This window comes from Papio anubis, chromosome 6 (assembly GCF_008728515.1).
Source record: "Papio anubis isolate 15944 chromosome 6, Panubis1.0, whole genome shotgun sequence".
Classification (NCBI taxonomy): domain Eukaryota; kingdom Metazoa; phylum Chordata; class Mammalia; order Primates; family Cercopithecidae; genus Papio; species Papio anubis.
Window position 1 is genome coordinate 100,628,732 of NC_044981.1, and position 20,136 is coordinate 100,648,867.

The 20,136-nt window shown below is 41.8% G+C and overlaps 1 protein-coding gene across 2 annotated transcripts in view; it reads right to left on the bottom strand.

Moving 5' to 3' along the window:
* Positions 1 to 431: 431 nt before the first annotated feature.
* PREP (prolyl endopeptidase) overlaps positions 432 to 20,136 on the bottom strand; it is a 134,005-nt gene continuing 114,300 nt past the window's right edge. Inside the window, exons 11-15 of one of the 2 annotated variants that reach the window (XM_003897963.4) lie at positions 9,718 to 9,854; positions 6,399 to 6,493; positions 3,411 to 3,542; positions 2,726 to 2,882; positions 432 to 1,178 (exon numbers count right to left, since the gene is read on the bottom strand). In XM_003897963.4, the coding sequence (XP_003898012.4) occupies positions 884 to 1,178; positions 2,726 to 2,882; positions 3,411 to 3,542; positions 6,399 to 6,493; positions 9,718 to 9,854 (816 nt within the window). In that variant the 3' untranslated portion in view covers positions 432 to 883. Of the gene's footprint in view, positions 2,559 to 2,725; positions 2,883 to 3,410; positions 3,543 to 6,398; positions 6,494 to 9,717; positions 9,855 to 20,136 lie in introns of both variants that reach the window. The other variant, XM_021937646.2, reaches the window with a different exon arrangement.

Sequence of the window (20,136 nt, forward strand, 5' to 3'; positions counted from 1 at the left end):
TATGTATCTGGATAATTTACTCATGTGATCTCTTGGAACCAAGAATCCTTGGTTCCAAGAGTTCCTTGGGGAACTCTGATTTCTAGGAATACTTTGTAAACAAATCAATACACAGACAAATAGGTGAATAATCTGAATTTTCCAGTCCAGTGATTTTTGAAAGGAGGCATCCAAACCAAAAGATCCCCAGATCAGATTTCTACCCAACTAAGTGGTTAGTGTTTATGACAGTGAACCCCCTCTGACAGCTTCATCACCTCTAACAAGGGAGATGGAGTGGCTGAACAACTTATTTTCAAGGCTAACAGACATTCTATGACTTCACTGCTTGGAAAGTAACTTGTTGCAGAAAAGTGAAATGCTTTATTCTCACAGAAAACTCCACTTCTGGAGTTTGCCCCTCAATATGAAGAAACCGGAAGTAAAGCCTGTCATTCTTAAATAACATTTATTATTGTTGCAAAGAAGTCTTCTCCATGAGAACATTTCTCACATTTATTTAAAGATATAGAGGTTATGGATATAGAAGCAAATTTCGCTGAGGTGTTATATATAAGTGTGCCCGACTATGATCTTTAATTCAGCAATCTAATATTCACAATGTGTTTGTTGCCATTTAGCTATTTATCCAAACATGCCTTTTTTAAAAAAAAAAAAAAAAACCACGTGTGCCTAGACTGGGTGGAAAAAGAAACGTCAAGGGCTTGCTAAAAAGGAGAAGCCTAAAAAAGATAAAATTCCCACAGCAGTTCTGTTCAATTGTAGTCTGTGAGTGCAGGAATAATGTTCCCGTGGGGAAGCATTATGCCCAGTGGTTTCTCGGTTTGAACGTGGGAAAGCCCTTGAGGTTTTCTGTCGTTGCCAGGAGGAAGCAGGAAACTGTTTATGGAATCCAGTCGATGTTCAGGCACCGCGCTATGAACGCAAACATGTCTGAGACTTCCTCTATCACTTTGGCTGTGGGCTTCCCTGCCCCATGGCCGGCCTTGGTGTCCACGTGGATGAGCAGGGGGTTGCTTTGCTTCCTGCTGCGGCCCACGATGTACTGAAGGGTGGCGATGAACTTCAGGGAGTGAAGAGGGACCACACGGTCATCATGGTCAGCAGTGAGGAGCAGCATGGACGGGTACTGGATGTCATCTGCTTCCGGTAACTTCACGTTATGCAATGGAGAGTATCTGGAAGGCAAAAACGCCTTTGTGAGGCTGGAGAGCAACAGTAGAGTTTTATGGCACAGGGACGTAGGTAGTTTACTAGCAATGAGGACTGTAGTTAACTAGTATGTGAGTGACTACCACAGACTGTGCTTGCATTACCATTTAGGCCATGACAGGCAAGGGTTCCTGGAAACTGGGGAGCTGTGTCACTTATGTGGCTCCAACTTTGAAAGACTGTAAGAAGGAATCTCACAGGGCTGCTGAAACAATGCAAATCATAGGCACGCTTACTGTCAAAAAGAAGTTTTAATGTCTGTTTACTCATTGTTATCAGCATAGTGGTTGCAGGATACGAGGGAAGTTGTATAGGATTTCAATAATGTTTCAAACGTGTAGCTATACTGAGCATAAAAGAAGTTTAACTGTACTTGAATATATTCCTTTTTTTTTTTTTGAGACAGGGTCTTGGAATGCAGTGGTGTGATCCTGGCTCACTGCAACCTCTGTCTCCCAGGCTCAAGGCATCCTCCCATCTCAGCCTCAGGAGTAGCTGGAACTACAGGCATGCGCCACCATGCCCAGCTAATTTTTTAGAGACAGTGTTTCACCACATTGCCCATGAACGACTGGTCTTGAACTCCTAAGTTCAAGTGATTTGCCTATCTTGGCCTCCTAAAGTGCTGGGATCACAGGTGTGAGCCACCATACTCAACACCCTCTTCCCCTATTTTTGACCTACCATTTCAGGAGCATATATTTTTTGCTTAACTTAGAAAAGGAGATCCCATATATGGATATAAAGTATAATAATACCTTTTGATTGCTACAGTAACAAATTACCACAAATTTAACAGCATGAAACATCACAGACTTCTTATCTCACAGTTCTGTAAGTCTCAGTTGGCTCAGCTGGGTTCTCTGCTCTGGGTCTCCCAAGGTCGAAGTCAAGGTGTTGGCTGGTTGGACTCTTACGGGGAAACTCTGGAAAAAACCTACTTGCAGTCTTGGGATGTTGGCAGAATTCAGTTGCGTGCAGCTGTGGGACTTAGGTCCTGTTTCCTTGATGGCTGTTGGTTAGGGGTTGCTCAAAAGTTCTAGAGGTCCCGCTTCCTCCATTGTCAAAGCCGGCAATGGCAGGCTGAATCCTTTATATGCTTCCAATTTCTTTGACCTCCCTTTTTGCTGCATCCCTGACTCCAGCCAGAGAATGTGCTCAGCCTTTAAGGGTTTGCATGATTTGGGACCCCTCAGGTACTCCAAAGAGCAGCAGATTAATATCCTGCTCCCTCACAGCAAGCAGTACCTAGATAAGTGTCTGAATAACAAGGGTAGGAATCTTGGGAGGCCATCTGTAGAATTCTCTCCTACCACATTTTTGTAGTTTGTTGCTTTTGTTAAAGACTATAATAAAACAAGACAGACAAGTAGGTATTCCTATGTCTTCTCCAGTAGATTATATGCAAATGCAAGGCACTGAAGGTGACAAGGCTCAAGCACTAATCCTGTGGTCACTGTGTTCAACTTTACATTAAACCACTAACAACATATATATGTCAATAAAACCTTACTTGACAAGCCATTCAAAGTGTTGTTTGCTGTCCGAGCACCCATAATCAGTGGTCCAAGCATGGCCGATGGTGTATTTATGAAACTTCAGCATGTCCATTACTCCAACTTGGGCAATAACACAACCAAACAGGTCAGGTCTCTGATTTGCACAAGCAGCTAAAAACCCAAGGTAGAAAGAAAAGGGAGGCAGTCTATCATTAAACAAAGCAAGGCAATACTTACAAGCTTCCAGAGCCCTGGTTGCATTTATCCTCAGGGCATAGGAGGAAACCATCAGAAATCACCTGCCCAAAGGCCCCAAAGCTCCCCACCCTCTCTGATATCTGTCAGAGGCATGGGAATTCTCATCAGTAATAGAGCGTTACTCCCCAAAGTGAATGTTGAAAAGCTTGAGGACTTTCTGGAAACCCTGTATCCCCTCCTCCCATCCCCACTTGCTTTCACAGTGATAAGGGAGATTAAGGGACTTATTCAAGATCTCAGGACCTGCCCAAGGCAGAATAGGGTCTCTTTGTATGTCATTTATCAGATGCCCAAATACAAATGGTACAAATAGGTTTTGCTCTCCTTATGCCACTTTGTGGTCCTATCCACAAAGTAAATCAAGAGCTGCCTACAGATGGTGTATCTGAAAACCCCAAGAGGGCTAACTAGTAAGTACAATGAATAAAATCCAGTACTTACCCACTAAGAGGCCTCCATTTGAACCTCCATTAATAGTCAGCCTCTTGGGAGATGTGTAACCTTCCTTGATCAGATACTCAGCAGCGCACTGAAAGTCATCAAAGCAGTTCTGTTTGTTGGCCAAGATACCACCTACAATGTGCCAAAGTGGAAGAAAGTTAATTAACAAAACATAAAAATCAGTTTAAAGGGAATTCAAATGATAGGGCACAGTTTCAACTACTGATTAACTTAAAAACCACGGGTTAACACTGCATTTAAAAAAAAGCCTCAATTTAAGTTCTGTTATGCACTGTGGAAATATATCATCAATACCACAATGCTAATCCATATGGTGGATCTGTATTTTTCTAAAAGCCTCTAGAACTTAAACAGGAAACGCCCCAAAGGGAACAGATGGTTGGTTCTAAGAGAAGCATGATAATGAAAGGATAGCAGCATGGCATCACAAGGAACCTGTATTTTGGGAAGCTGAACTTACAAGTATAAAGCAAGACCTGCAGCAGTGTTTAGTCCTCTGGGTTGCACCCGGCACCCGAGTCGGAGCTGGCCGTGGGAGTGCTCGTGCCTCCCCTCCCTGCAAAGATGGAGGTGGAAGTGCTCTGCAGAGGCACGCTTCCCACCCCACCTCTGCAGGAGTCTGACATGGTCAGGGATGGGGAGAAAGAAATTCCCCAGTCTTGCTCTCGGTTGTTAATGGAAAGAACCAGCAGGAATTGGGTGGTGAGGCAGTGCTGCCGCAGAGCATCACATTATGGTTTCTCAATTCCAGAATGGAAGATCTTCAACATTTCCCCAGAGAATCTGGGCTTTATCATCTGCAAATCATTCCAGTGTATTAAACCAAACAAATTACTTGGAGAAACATTTACAGGGCCATGAAATATCTATAAGTAAAGGCCAAAAGTCAAAAGCATGTCCTCAAAGGGACAGATGTCTGAAATCACTGCCTTTGAAATGAACAAAGACCAGACACAGATCTAATTAGATATTTGAGATTAACCACTTCTGCTGAAATTTAATTAAAGACAAAGCAGTGCTACTGAAATGTTTTTCATATCAAAACAAATGTTAAGATTTCAGTAAGAAATTACCAGTGAATTTAGAATAGCTAGGATTACTTAGTTACCAGGAATAACAGTATTTTGGGTATATGACTATATTTTAAAAAGAGCATTAAATTTTAAAGTCAATTAACAGAATGGAATTCAGATTTACCAGTGTTATATCCTAGGCTATAACTGGAAAAGGTCTATTTCTGGTCCTTTCATCATGGCCTAAATTTTGAGGAAGTTTATAAATCAGTCTAAACATAGTCTACTGTTAGCCTTAGTCCCAAGACTGGAAAATAACTTGGTTCTAATTAATAAAAGAATGAGAGAGCAGACCAGGAGTAAAGTTACTCTTCCCTATCAGAGCATGGTGGACATCTGATGACCAAAGGGGTTTTCTGGAGAAGAATCCAGTTCTTTCAGGAGAGGATCCCAGGATCAGGGGACCATGAGTAGGGGGTATGGTACATAAACTACATACAACTTAAATAAGAAATCAGGTGAGTCAAGGGGTTCAGAATTAGCACACATATTTGGGATGTAAATCACACATACGGTATACAGAAATTTTATCCTCTTATCACTCATCTTTTAATATCAGTTTCACAGTATGATTTTAGTGTAAAATCTAGTATCAGCTCAACATTATGCAATGAATTCTTTGCAGTTTCAAAGACAGTCACAGTCAGTAGTTTCTGGGGATGATACCTGGCAATGGTGGACCAGATGGCCAGCCAGGGGCACTCACTTTCACTAAGGTGCACTTGAGAAGTCTGCTGTCAGCCCCTGGGGTGCATGTTGGATGCCCAGGGGTCAGGCCTAAGCCTTTCTTGCATACGGTACCTAACAGGTCCTTATGGGAATCTCTTTATAGGTTTATCCAATCATGTTTGCTGATTTGATTTGATGCAAAAAAATTCCGGAGCCTCAGGTTTGGGATGGCGTAGGAAACAGAAGGGAGGCACAGATATCTGAAGGGTGGTCTCTGACACTGAGGAGATCCCTCTCACGTAGAGCTGCTGACCAACCCCAAGCACTGGGGGCCATGCTGGTGTCAAGATTGGGGGAAGCACAGAGCTGGTGGAGGGGAAGGTGCTTTCCCGTGTCCTCCCTCCCCTAAAGACACAGGACCAAGACAAGTGAAGAACCTCTTCAGACCACTGGTTAGTCTATGAATTCAATTTCAGATACACAAAAGCCTGGGTGAGAGGTGCTCCACATAGAAAGAAGTGGAAGAGATGTGGTTTTAAAATACGATCATTCAAAAAAATTGTGACCATCTGGGGTATAAAGTTAGGTATTAGTCAATCAGCTACAATACATGCTTCAGGAGGCCAGAGAATGGAGATGGAATAAAACTAGAAAAGAAAAATCACTGTTTTTATGTCTAAAACTCACGCACAATAGAGTCACAGCAGCAATGCTAGGAGGATGCGATTTCTCAGCAATGCCGGGAGGATCTGAGAAATCCAGCAGGAGGATGCCCACACTGGGAACAGAAAGCTCCAAGATTGCTCCTTTCTCTTAAGAGAAAATGACCTGCCTTGACTTCTGTTTCAAGACAGTCAACTCATGCTAAACTATAAAAACAAGGCTAACAGGAGACAGAATAAATACCAAAAAGCTCTCCAAGATTCACTCCTGACAGTGATAATTAAAAACACAACCTATGAGTTAAGCCCCAAAATAACAGGGAATGCTTCTGAAAAATATGTACTTCATTTATTGTAACAAAAGAAAATAAAATCTGAAAAGAGTGAGTTGTTTTTAAGGGGGGTGGGTGCCTAAATGTGTCTGATAATATCCTTGTTTTTCATTCATCTAGCCAAAAAGCTTTCCTGCTTCTAACCCCCTCAGCTCATTCAAACAGGAAGGATGGGCACAACCTTAGCTTTGATTATGTCAGACTTGTGTTTCTGTAGAGAAAACACCTCACCTTTATGCCACGTCTCTCCATATTCGCCACCTCCTCTGATGTTGGCCACTGCCAGGATACCGCCCATGTGTCTCACAAAAATAAGCCTGGAAACACTGAGAAGCAGTAAAAACAGTTAACCTTCCATTAACTGCCTAGTGAAGACCATGCTCTCTCTCTATCTCAAAAAAGTGTATGCCCAACAACACTCTGAGTAATATCATCAAAATAGGAGCTTGACATTTCTTTTATTGCTTGATTAAAGTGAAAAATACGTAACTTCCTATTAACACTTAACTGCAAAGCTAATATATATACCTATTTTTTGAGACAGAGTCTCACTCTGTCACCCAGGCTGGAGTGCAGTGACACAAACATGACTCACTGCAACCTCCATCTTCCAGACTCAAGTGATCCTCCAGCCTCAGCCTCCTGAGTAGCTGGAATTATAGGTGTATGACACCATGCCTGGCTAATTTTTGTATTTTTAGTAGAGACGGGGTTTTGCCAAGTTGGCCAGGCTGGTCTTGAATTCCTGACCTCAAGTGATCCGCCTGCTCTGGCCTCCCAAAGTGCTGGCATTACAGGCATGAACCACTGCGCTCAGGCAAAGCTAATATGTTTTCATGAGCATTCAGTGTCTTCTTTTTCTACATTGATAAATATTTCACTACACAATTCATAATATAAACAGAGAAAAAAACAAAACACTGCCAGCCCAGGCATGAATGGTGCTGGGCTCACAGGAGGACATGATAATAGTCCCTTTTATCATTTTTTGAGTTAACTTTCTCTAAACTGTTTAAGTTGGAAAAAAGAAAAAGCTTTTTCTGGAACATGGATTTTTAAACATGTTTTCCAGTTCTACAGAAATTTCTATGGTAAATTAGCCAACACAGGGTGTGCAAGAGGTAAAGGAGATCAGGAATAGAGTTATCACGGCTGGAGAATATTTTCTAAAGATAAGCAGAAGAAACTACAGCACAAACCCTCTAGGAAACAGCATTCAGTCCTTTGGAAAATTTGGATTTTGTTTCCCTCTTCTCTTTCCATGGTGACCCTAAAAGTACTGAGTGACATGCTGTTAATTAAAATTAACTGTGCTTTGAGAACTATTTCGGAGAACTGTGTCACTCTTTTAGTAACTGGGGAAACCATGGGCTTCTATATACTGAAGGCTCTCAATGGTTTGAATGCTAATTTCCTGCGTATTGAGGATGAACAGGAAAGGTCAGATGAGTTAGGGTAGATGTATCAGGCCATCCAACCACACCTTATTAGCCAAACTGATGTTTGATCACTTGGTCCTCTCTTCAAGATTTTCATGCATCTCTGATGGTCTCTCCTGAGACTATTATTAAATGCACTGGGTTCTGGGATGAAAATGGCCCCAGGACTCATCTCTTGAATCCCAACGGGGCAGGCTTAATAAATGCTTGTTGCCCAAATGAACAAAGACAAGTGGTTTTAGCTACAGTAGATCCACTTGGGAATCAGTGTTGTCTTGATCCTGGCCCACCTGCTGGGACTCAGGGAATGGGGCTCGAGGTGACTCATTGTCCACTGATGAAGCACGCATTCACTGCCCCAAACTCGAGCATCGCTGTGAGGTAAAACTGAAGCCTGCATTTTAATACTTCGAGTGATATAAGGATTAGGTTAATATAATACACCCCAACATCTATCGTCTTTTTTATTTTTTTTCAAGGGGCAAGGTTGCTCTACCTGAGGCTTGCATTCTTAGACTAATAATGTCAGAGAATAACATGGCATGTAATACTAACACACAGATATCAATGTGTTAATATTACGTATTTGTTATTACAATCATAACAAATCTTGTTGCCTGGGAAACTGGAAAGAGATGGGAAGTCCCCATATCTGGAATGTTGCCTGGTATATGGAGCTGTCAGTATAGAATGAATGAACAGCAACCGTTATGACACTTTTCTAACTAGTTTCCCTTCATTTGCTCATATGATGATGCCACATATATCTTTCGAAAATACTGTTCTACATCGTGATTGTACACAAAGCCTCCCATCAGCTCCTTGCTAACAAAAGGATAAATGCTAACTCTTCAGCCAGTTATTTGAGGTCCACAATTTCATTATAAATCACTTGAGGGCAGGCATCATATTTCATACTTCATTAAATCTAAAATAATGAGCTTCTACAGATATTGAGTGCTCAAAACAAAGTACCAGTGTTCTTGTATTCAACTTCGGGACAGATGGTTGAATCTATTCTGAATTTATGTCCTGGTAGTCACCAGTCCATGAATCTCTTCCCAAACAGAAAAGATCCTGGATGAATCTGTGAATCAGATTTCATATGGGGTTCTATTTAGAAGTTGGCTCAAAGCTAGTCTTGCTGGTGGGAACCTCCTTGTTTTTATTAAAAGTGCTCAAAGCAAATTCCATTTTATACTAGCAATGGGATATTAAAATCAAGTTTGCAAATAACAGAAGATATTTATACCAACAATCGCAAACATAAATGTAGAATTTTCTCCCTGAACGTAGTTATCTGGGAAATAATCACAGAAACAGCACACAACAGTCTAAAATAGATGATGTAACAGAGTACACAGAAAACATTTATGGCTGAACGTTAAGACAGTCTATTTTAAGACTCTGCTGGTGAAAAATATCATCAGCTAAGAAATCATTCCCTCTGAAGAGAATACTGAAGGTAGTGTGGTGGCAGCAAATGACAAACACTGAAGAAAGGAGCTTCCTTTAAGACCTCGATTAATACTAATCTTCTGTAGTCATGCAGCCACAGCCTCCCCATCCAGTTCCCAAACAACCTATTACACTGAGGACATTTTTGGTTGTTTTTCAAAATTAGCTTATAAATGATTCTTCAATTCCTGGTCAAAAATTCAGATAATTAACACATAATCCTGCCCATCTATGAAAACAAGCAGCAAGAATTTTGCAGAACTGTATTTTATTTGAGATAGAGTTTCGTTCTTGTTGCCCAGGCTGGAGTGCAGTGGTGTGATCTTGGCTCACTGCAACCTCTGCCTCCTGGGTTCAAGTGATTATTCTCCTGCCTCAGCCTCCCGAGTAGCTGGGATTACAGGCATCCACCACCACGTCCAGCTAATATTTTTGATATTTTTAGTAGATACGGGGTTTCACTACGTTGGCCCGGCTGGTCTTGAACTCCTGACCTCAGGTGATCAGCCCGCCTTAGCCTCCCATTATAGGTGTGAACCACCACGCCTGGCCAGTAATGTATTTTAGAAAGTTGATTTAGTAGAGCACTCTGGTTTGTTTCCACTATATGGAAAAGATCAAAGACTAGCACTCTGAGTGTGTTCTGAGCTCACCTGTAGTTGGGTGTGATGGATATGTTGAAGCCGCCATAGCCATATAAGAAAGCGGGATGAGAGCCATCCAATTTTATGCCTTTTTTATGCACAATGAACATTGGAATCTTCGTACCATCCTTGCTAGGGTAGAAAATCTAGAACATAAGAAAGCAGAATATAAGATTTAGCATTACTTAGTAAATACTGCATGCCTTTAAATGGGAAAGATAGTAAATTCTCTCTTTATGATGTACAGTAGCACAATGAAAACCTAGCTCCTCTAAAGGGCTATTTGGTGAAGCATCTTTCAGTTTTTATGGAGAGAATGTAGAGCAGTTTAAAGAGCCTGCATTTGAAAACAGGGAGACCTGCATTAGGAATTCTTATTCCACAACTGTCTTGCAGGATGCCCTTCACATATCATTTATCCTCTCCCAGCCTCAATTCTGCATCCCCACATGTGGCCGTTGTGCCCACCTCTCCAGGCCTTCCTGAGGCACATAGAAAACAGGCTTTCCATTCTCTGCTCCTTCTCATCCCTCTCAGTGCTGGGAGGGGCAGATTTGCCATCCTGCCAAGCAACTCAATCTAGTGAGGCTTATATTCCAGAAAACAAATTTCATATTCAACTTCCTCTCTAAATGTTAAGATGCTCGACGTCATTTTTCTATGCTGAACTACTAAACAAATGCTAGCAGCAACAAAACTTATTAGCTTAGAAAGTTGATGAGGAAAAACATAGAAATCCTATTATTCCTGGTTAAACAAAGACCCTTCTCTCCACTATTGATAATTAAGGTTCATAAAACCTTCTTGAATCTGGGCTACCTCTGGCAAGTCCAAAGTCAACATCTCCATATCCTTTTGGATAAAGGATTTAAAAAAAAAGGCATAAGGAAGGGAACATTAAAAGTTAGTCAACTGATAAGCCATAGAATAAATAAGCCACAAAAAGCTGATAATGCTTTTTTTCCCGAAAGGAAAGCTGTGAATAGCTTTCTCTTTGTGTAAACATGGTGATTTTACCCCCAAACAACCCCTGGAAAGTGCCCCAGTTTGGAATCATCTTGTTGACCTTATGTTCCAGTCATGGGCATAAGCCTTTACACTTCATGTGACCTGGAGCCATATTTTATCCATAACTTTTTAAGGTAGCAGTTCTGTTGCGCAAAGTTGCCACAAAGTCCATAGAAATAACCATGGGGGGTGGGGGAGGTGTGTGGAGGGGGAGAATGGGCAGGGATGCAGATTTAGAGATAGGAGTTAGAGGACCGTGATAAATGCCTGCAATCTGGTAGTTTTCTGAAACCTGCCAAGAAACAGTAATATAAAAAGCATTTGTTTCGGACTCTACAGAGAAATACTGAGAGATACATTTAAATTTGGCATCTGAGGAATCATGGAGAATACTCTTCAGAGTTCAAAATTATCAGAGGGAATACAGTTTTATTTAAAGTTATTTAGTGCCAGTTAGCAGCCACCAATAGAATGTAACTGTGTGGGTAGGTACAAGTAAACACGGAGTAAGAGGAACAAGTTCCAAGGGACTGGCTGGGATTAGTGAGCTAAAATACATAGCCTTCAACTCAAGAGTTAGAATTCAGAGCACTATACCCACAGAGGCAACAGCATCAATGAGCGAGCGAGCAAACCATCTCACATGAGGCTACCTTCACTGAATCATCTGTTCAAAAACTCAAATTCCCTCCAACTACCCTCAGCTTCTCATCTAGTTTCAAATCCAGGTGCAGCTCAATTCTCCGCAGGCTGACCCCTTCTCATGTACCTTGGTCTTCATGCAGCCAGCTGAACTGATACACTCTTCATCCCGGCTAACTGACTCTCAGACCCTCCATCATTCCCAAAGTGCTCTATCTCTTGATGCTTCATGACAATTCAACTTCCTCCTCCCATCTCACTTTTCTTGCTACCACCTGTAAGATTTCTAGTACCTGAAAGCCAGCCTGCAACTCACTTATCTGACTCCAGGACAAAGGCATCCTTGGAGAATGCCACTGAAAGCACAAAGTTCCCGTTATCCCCATAGTTGCAGAAATATATCCAAGCTTTAAGTTGGTGTGGTTCTAATGTTAAAAACAATATTTTGAATGCAGTCCAACATGAAAGAACACTGTGAAGATGACTTCACTGTGGGCAAGAAAACTCCTTACAGGAAGTTTCTGTATTTTAGTCTTGAAATAAACATACAGGCATACCTCGCAGATATACTGAGTTTTTGGTTCCAGACAACCACAATAAAGCAAATAAGGCTATAGTTGACATACATTCCTCTGATGGATCTGGGTAAAGTAAATTGAAAACCTTCTAGAAAGGATTTACCATTCTAGACACCATGAAGAACATTCATGATTCAAGGGAGGAAGTCAGAATATCCGCATTAATAGGAGTTTGAAAGAAGTGATTGTAACGCTCACGGATGATTCCGAAGGGTTCAAGATTTCAATGGAGGAAGTCACTGCATTATGTGGTGGAAATAGCAAGAGAACGAGAATTAGAAGTGGAGCTTGCATATGTGACTGAACTGCTGAAATCTCACGATAAAACCTGAAGTTCAAAAAATCAAATTCTGTCCAACTACCCCCAGCGAGACCAGCCTAGACAACATGACATGGCAAAACGCTGTCCCTACTAAAAACACAAACATTAGCTGGGTGTGGTGGCGCGTGCCTGTAATCTCAGCTACTCAGGAGGCTGAGGCAGAAGAATAGCTTGAACCCGGGAGGCGGAGGTTGCAGTGAGCTGAGATGGTGCCACTGCACTCCAGCCTGGGTGACAGAGTGAGGCTCTGTCTCCAAAAAAAACCATAACAACAAAACATGAAGAAAAGGCCGGGCGGGGTGGCTCACACCTGTAATCCCCGCACTTCGGGAGGATAAGGCAGGAGCATCACCTGAGGTCAGGAGTTCAAGACCAAGCCGGCCAACATGGGGAAACACCATCTCAACTAAAAATACAAAAAAATTAGCTGGGCGTGGTGGTGGGCACCTGTAATCCCAGCTACTTCAGGAGACTGAGGCAGGAGAATTGCCTGAATCCGGGAGGTGGGGGTTGCGGTGAGCAGAGATCTGGCCATTGCACTCCAGCCTAAGTGAAACTCTGTCTCAAAAAAAAAAAAAAAAAAAGAAAAAAACCCATGAAGAAAGGAGTATGTGAAGAGACTGGGAACTTTTTTTTTTTTTTTTTTTTTTTTTTTTTTAATCAGTAGGAGAGTCTGTCATTTGCTAGTGGGCACCAGCTTGACTGGAAACATTTGATCTAGATTTGATTATGAAATTCACTTGCAAATCCCAGGTTTTCCAGGACAAAGAGCGAGTGTATGTAGCTTTCATCCTTCCCTCGGCTATGAGGAGCCATCTTGTTAGGGAATTGCGACTTGGAGAAATATAAATGGGTCACTATAAATTATGTCAATGAAAACTAACAAACCTAAAAGGTCTACCTGGTTCTTGAGGGCTTTTTATATGAACTGTTTTTTTGTAAGGGACACAAATTAATATCAACTAAAACCAGAAGTTTTCCCAGAATTCTTGATCATTTTAATACAAGTCTCTATACTTCTCTTTATCTGGGTCTCCTGTGATTTCCTTCAGTGACTAACAGTGAAGCCTGCCCAGCATCCTCACCTTAGAGATGCCTGAATGCCTCAACACCAAGACCTTAGTTTCCACCCTACCCTAGCTGCTGGTTCCCTCCAATGTTTGCTGTGTGTCTCTTATGTGCCAGGGACTGCACTCAGCCCTGATGTAAAGAAGGCGAGATGCATAATTCCTGCCCTCATGGGACTTAAGAGTCTCCTGAGACAAACCAATAGCACGATACTCACCCATCACCTTGGTTACACCTTGGCCCTTAGAGCCTGAATTTCTTCTGCAAGGAACTAGGACAACCCCCCTTGTGGCTCCAACTTGCTCTTTTGCCACTTCTGTCATTTCCTTACCCCTGGGGTATCTGCCTTTATTTTTTAAAAAACTCTTATGAAGACATTCAGTTCTTTATATTCTCTCAGGCTGTCAGCATCGCTTGGGCTTTCCTGGCCCAGCTTGGGACCCCTGGGCAGCTCTTTAAATGTCACTAAGTCTGGAACTCCTCTAATTCTGACCCAAACCCACGGGATTCCTTCTCCTCCCCTGGGCTGCTGGACACTCAGGAAATGGCAACTTGCTTCATTACAAATGAATACTTGATCTCAGCTGGCTCTGAACTTACGTCTTACGTCTTTTCCTTCCTCAATGTCTTCCATCTTTCCCCACTTAAATCAATTCAAGAGTAGTTTCCAATGTCTTCCTTTTTTTTTTTTTTTCTTGTTTTTTTTTTTTTTTTTCCATTTCTGACAGCACCATTTGCATCCCTACTCTCTGCCTCTGGCCTTGCCTATCCCTCATAGGGTCCATCTGCTTGTAGCTCCTGGTAAGGTTTCTGCTAACTTCATTCAGTCTCTGCAACCCCAGAGAAAGGAGGATCGCCCTGTCTTGATTCCATTTCTCACTGCTTCCACTACTACTGTGCTCTTTCAATTATTAGTTTTTGTTTTTTTGTATTTTTTCCCTTCGGCATACAGCTAGACTCAAATTTCTCCTATCCTAGCCAACAAAACCTTATGTATCACCCTGTCTGCCTCTTAAGCTACATCTCCATCTTCCTAATCATTAATCCCGAGTACCCCATACTCACAGCTCACCACTTTCCCATCCCACTGATTCCCATCCCCATCCCTTCTCTTTCATAGGTCATCAATGAACGTTTCTGTCTTTCTCGTTGCCTCTCCATCCCTGCCTCTACCCTGTTGGTATATGTCCTTCCCAACATTTTCATGGGTGTATAGAGACATACCTATTTACATGTTCAAATACACACAGGGGTTATTATTATATAGTGATAAATGGGATCAGGCTAATATTGGGCTATGATTCATTCTCCCTCTTCACATAGCAATTTATCATGGAATTCTTTTCAGAGTAAAACACCCAGATTTACCTCTTTTTAAAAATGGCTGCCTAATATTTCATTCTATGGATGCACATACATTAAACCATTTTCTCACTGATATTTAGGTTATTCTTTATGTTCTGTGATTGTTAATGATGCAATAAACCCCTTTTAGATAAATCTGGTATTCTCATGGTATGATTTCTATATGATATATTCTTAGACATGAGACTGCTAAATCAAAGTATACATACACTCAAAAATTCAATAAATCTGGACCAAATATTCTCAAAGAGGACTGAACAACTTAGGTGCCCAGTGACAATGTCTGCCTAAGTGTCCACACCTCATCAGTAGTGGATGTTAAAATGGATTTTAATTTTTACTAGTCTGACAGGCAAACACTGCCATTTCCTTATTGTATTTTTTTATTAGCAAACATTTTCATTGTCATTTTATATTTTGTCCTTGGAGAACAAAGTATACCTGCTCTTTTATTCTGTTACTTCTCCTTTCTGGTTACAGAAATTTTTCTTACACTAAAGGGTAGTAACCTTTTTTCATGCTTTGTTTATATTTTGTCCCAGTACACCACCAGTTGTTTTTTTTTTTTTAACTTTCTCTGTGGTGTCTTGAGATGCAAAAAGGTGTTAATATTTACATACCCAAATATCTGTTTTTCCCTTTTAGCTTCCTAGCTTATAAAACATTCTCGACCCCAAGTTATAAAAATTTGTCTATAATTTCATCTTGATTTTTTACATTTATATGTTATGTTTACATATGGTCTGGGATCTACTTTTTCCCAAATGGCCAACTATTAGACACCATTTATTGGAGAATCTGTTCTTTCTCTTTCTCTCATTGTTCAGAAATGACATTATTGAATGGTTCCTTTCCAGGCCTCATCCCTTTCAATCCCTATATGGCAAATGCTTCTTTGGCTTCCTGGGTGGAGTATTTCTCTGGTTCTTTTACATTCCTTGAAATCTTTTTCTACCTTCCTAATTGATCCATTATTACCTCCTCTTCCTCCTGTTTTACAATTTTCTATACTTGGCTGTCTCTTTTCTCTTTTCAAATTCCCTCTTTGCCATCTCAGAGAGCTCCAACAATCTGCTCTATGCAAAGGACCTCCATGTCCACATCTGCAGGGCCATAGCCAGACGTTGTGTTTCCTGGAAGTCACCTGTGAGGGGCTGGTTAAGAAGCCCGTCAAGTTGCCTAGGCTACGGGGGTTCATGATCTCATGTGGTAGATGGCCTGTCCACATCTCCAAATCAATGTGCCCAGATACATGCTCCTCCAGGGGCCTCTTACTTGGGCTAATAGCAACACTTTCTTCTCAGCCACCCTATTTTCAACCCTCAGGATCATCTTGTGCCAAGGCCCCTACACTCAGGCACCCACTTGGTCATTTGGTTTCACAAGCAAGTGTCTTCTCTGTCATTTATATTGGCAAACCACCTCAGAGCTCTCTACTTCACTAGCATCATGACCAACCAACCAACCAGTCTCCCTGACTCCTCTCATCGGCTACAGTGGAGTTGTGGTAGGAATATTAGAACCTTAAACTATTATTAGTAACATATAAAATGTCATTTATACATATATATAAGAGCCATTAGTGCTTGATAAGTAAACAGTTGCCAAAGCTTAAATGCATGTGTTGTTTCTTTACTTGGTAGTTTATTGCTACCACAGTGCTCAGGTTCAAGGTAAACAAAATTACTTCCTTTTCCTTTTTCCCATACTGTAACCAATGAGAGAGCTGATAATACATCTCCATTCTTTCTGAGTGTCCACTGTGCACACAGTTCTGTAGTGGGATGCCAAAGCTTTTATGAGACCCTCAATGGACAGGAAGACAAAGTGCTCACATGGGATCTAACAGATGCCCACTTGAGTAATAGGAAAAGTCTGTCTGTCTTCCAGGGCTAACAGCTCATCATGTGAGGCAGAGAGGGCCCTGTCTTCCTTCTTCTTGTCAACAGCAGAGTAAATGGGTTGTACAATAGATCTAGTTCAACAAGGAGCCTGGACCTGGCACCCCCTTTCACCTTAACAGACTACAAGCACCACCAAAGAATACACAATGAACAGATAGATTGTCTTTGGAAGCACCGGTAAGATCTCATAAGTGGGACTATCTTGGAGTATATTGATATGAAGCCTTCATGAGGGACACAGAAAATAAAACCAAACATTACAACAGTGATTCAAAACCACAGTTAGTTCTAAGCATTAGTGAGCCAGCCAGCGGCTGACCAAAGTTACACAGTAAATTAAGAAAGCTGCTTTCCTTAATTTCATTTTCTTCATCTTTAAACGTTAGACTCTGTTGGTATCTTGGGCAGCTGGAGACGGTGGCCTCAGGCCCTGTTGTGAAGAAGCAGGCAGCCAAGGTGATGAATCACCTGAGAGAGACCCAAGAATGTTGGCACTTGCAGGACATCCAACCCCAAGAGACCTCACCTTTGTCAAGCGGCCCCACTACATCCAGCTGCGGTGACAAAGGGCTGTCCTCTAAACATGGCTGAAAGTTCCTTCATGAGGAACCAGTTCGTCCAGGCCTTGGGCAGCAAAACAGCACTCAGCTGCCTAGGCTGGCCCACAGGTACTGACCAGAGACAGAGCAAGAGAAGAAGCGATGGCTGCTGGCCTGGGCTGAGAAGAAAGCTGCCGGCAAAGGGGAGGTCCCCACTGGAGACCACCTGTCCTTGGAGCAGCGGTTAACACTGTCACTACCTTGTGGGAGAATAAGGTGGCTCAACTGGTGGTGACTGCACACAACATGGATCCTTTCCAGCAGGCTGTCTTGCCATCTGCCCTGTCTCATGAGAGGGGGTTCCCTACTATGTCATACAGGAACGGCCAGACTGGGACGTCTAGTCCACAGGGAGACCGGCACCAGTGTTGCCTGCATACAGGTTAACTGGGAAGACAAAGGAGCTCTGGCTAAGCTGGTCGAAACTACCAGGACCAGTTACAATGATGGGTATGCTGAGATCACTGTCACTCGGGAGGCAATGTCTGGGATCATAAATCTGCAGCTTACATTGCCAAGTGGTAAAAGGCAGAGGTCAAAGAACTTGCCACTAAACTGTGTTAAATATATACTGCTGAGTTTCTGTACTTAATAAAAATTCTCCTTCAAAAAAAAAAAAAAAAAAAACCAAAAAACTTGAACTCTTCATTGTGGAGACACACAGCAGCATAACAATATTATTCCACATCCCAAACCAATAACATTAAGCACCACAAGGCTGTAAGGAACCACACCCTTCATGAAGCCCACACTGATTCTTGATAGAGGGCCGAGAAGGGTATTTTCGGAGCAGTCACAAGACTGTACCACCTGGTAAACAAAGCTGGTGTCAGTTCTTTCTCAGCCCTGAGGATATACAATAATAACAGTAAATTCTGGGACTTTAAAATTTTAGTTTCAGATATAAGGAGAGGTTGTCACTCCGGGCTTTCATCCAGCTAGCAGTCCTCTCTTATTTTACAAATGACAAAATAAGAGTCAAGAAGATAAAGATACCTGCCAAGGGTTGGGTGTGGTGACTCATGCTTGCAATCCCAGAACTTTGGGAGGCCAAGGCGGGCAGATCACTTGAGGACAGGAGTTCAAAACCAGCCTGGCCATCATGGCAAAACCCAGTGTCTGCTAAAAATACAGAACTTAGCCAGTTATGGTGGAGGGCACCTGTAGCCCCAGCTATTCAGGAGGCTGAGGCATGAGAATCTCTTGAACCCAGGAGGCAGAAGTTGCGGTGAGCCGAGATTGCATCATTGCACTCCAGCCTGGGCAACACAGCCAGACTCTGTCTTTAAAAAAAAAAAAAAAAAAAGATACCTGACAAGACAACACTGCCAGCTTATGGCAAGTTACTACCAAGGTCTCTCAAGTCCCTGGTTCAGTGTTTTTTTCCTACTACATCACAAAGTAATTAACTTCAAGTTATTACTTCCTTGTAAATATCTTTATTGGGTGCAATTATGCAAAATGTTGAAAGTGTTAGAGCCTTTGGCATAGATTTAACACATTCATTTCTTTCTTCCCCAAGACAATGACCACCCATCTCTAGGGAATCCAGGGGACAAATATCATTCTGCCAGAAATGCTATTTGCTTTTTTTTTTTTGAGACGGAATCTTGCTCTGTTGCCCAGGCTGGAGTGAAGTGGCACGATCTTAGCTCCCTGCAGCCTCTGCCTCCTAGGTTCAAGCGATTCTCCTGCCTCAGCCTCCTGAGCAGTTGAGAATACAGGTGCGCACCACCACGCCCGGGTAATTTTGGTATTTTTAGTAGAGACAGGGTTTCACCATGTTGGCCAGGCTGGTCTCGATCTCTTGACCTTCAGTGATCTGTCCACCTCAACCTCCCAAAGTGGTGGGATTACAGACGTGAGCCACCGCACCCAGACTGTTTTCGTTATTTTCTTAAAAAGGAGACTCATTCAAGCATTTAAAAAGCGATATTCCAGATACAAGAGTGGCTGCTGTTACTATTTTAGCAAAATGAGTCAGCTTAGAAAGATGATCCTTTTCCACACAGTCATTAGTGTTACCATCTTGAAGACAGATTATTAAAGCAATAAAAATCCCACTACATCTTTCCATGGCCATTCTACTAAAAAAATTCCATTTCAATAGTATTTTTTTAAGGCTTAACAGACACCATTCATTTCACAAATGAAAAAAACGCTTGAGCGAATCATAAAGCTATCCCAACTTTTTAAGTAATCAATTAAATTTAAAGCAGCTTCTGATTTTGCACATTTAAAACCATATTCTAAGAATAATTGTTTAACAGATAAGAACTCACAGATCCTTGAGCTGAATGTTTTTTATTACAAAAAAAGAAGAAATGATGTACATTTATATAAAGTACATAAGTATAAAGTTTCAGAAATCCCATCTCTGTTGTCAAGCACAACTTTCCAGAGGCATCACCAATGATAAAGCAGTTTAACTCTGGAAGCATGTTTTAGCACAAGATGGCAATCACTAAATACACATCTAGCTGCCTTAACATGCAAATCTGGTTTCAAAAAAAAAGAATATCTTCCTTTAAAGAAAAAAGAGAAGTATGACAAAATGGCACATTACTGTTCCTTCAAATGAATGACCTTAGTTGTGCAAAGATCACCTATCTCTCTTGAAATTATTCTCCTTGGGATGCACACATTGAGTAATAAAATCAATTGTGTTAAGACACGCGAATGTGCAATCAGTTAGGTTCCTGAAAACAATCTTCAGTAACACATTTGATCCAGTTCAGATACTGTGCTATCTGAGGCAAATGCCAGGACTCCCACTATCGCCAGTCATGGGATGTGCTCATCTATGAAAGATGAAAGGTAGGCTGCAAAGGGCAGCCCCTTCACACAGAAGAATGTCTGGTGATAGCAACTCCTGCCTAATTTTAGAGCCTGACAGGTTTAAAGGAGAATGTTCATAAAAGGGTGTTGAGCTCCCCCTTTCT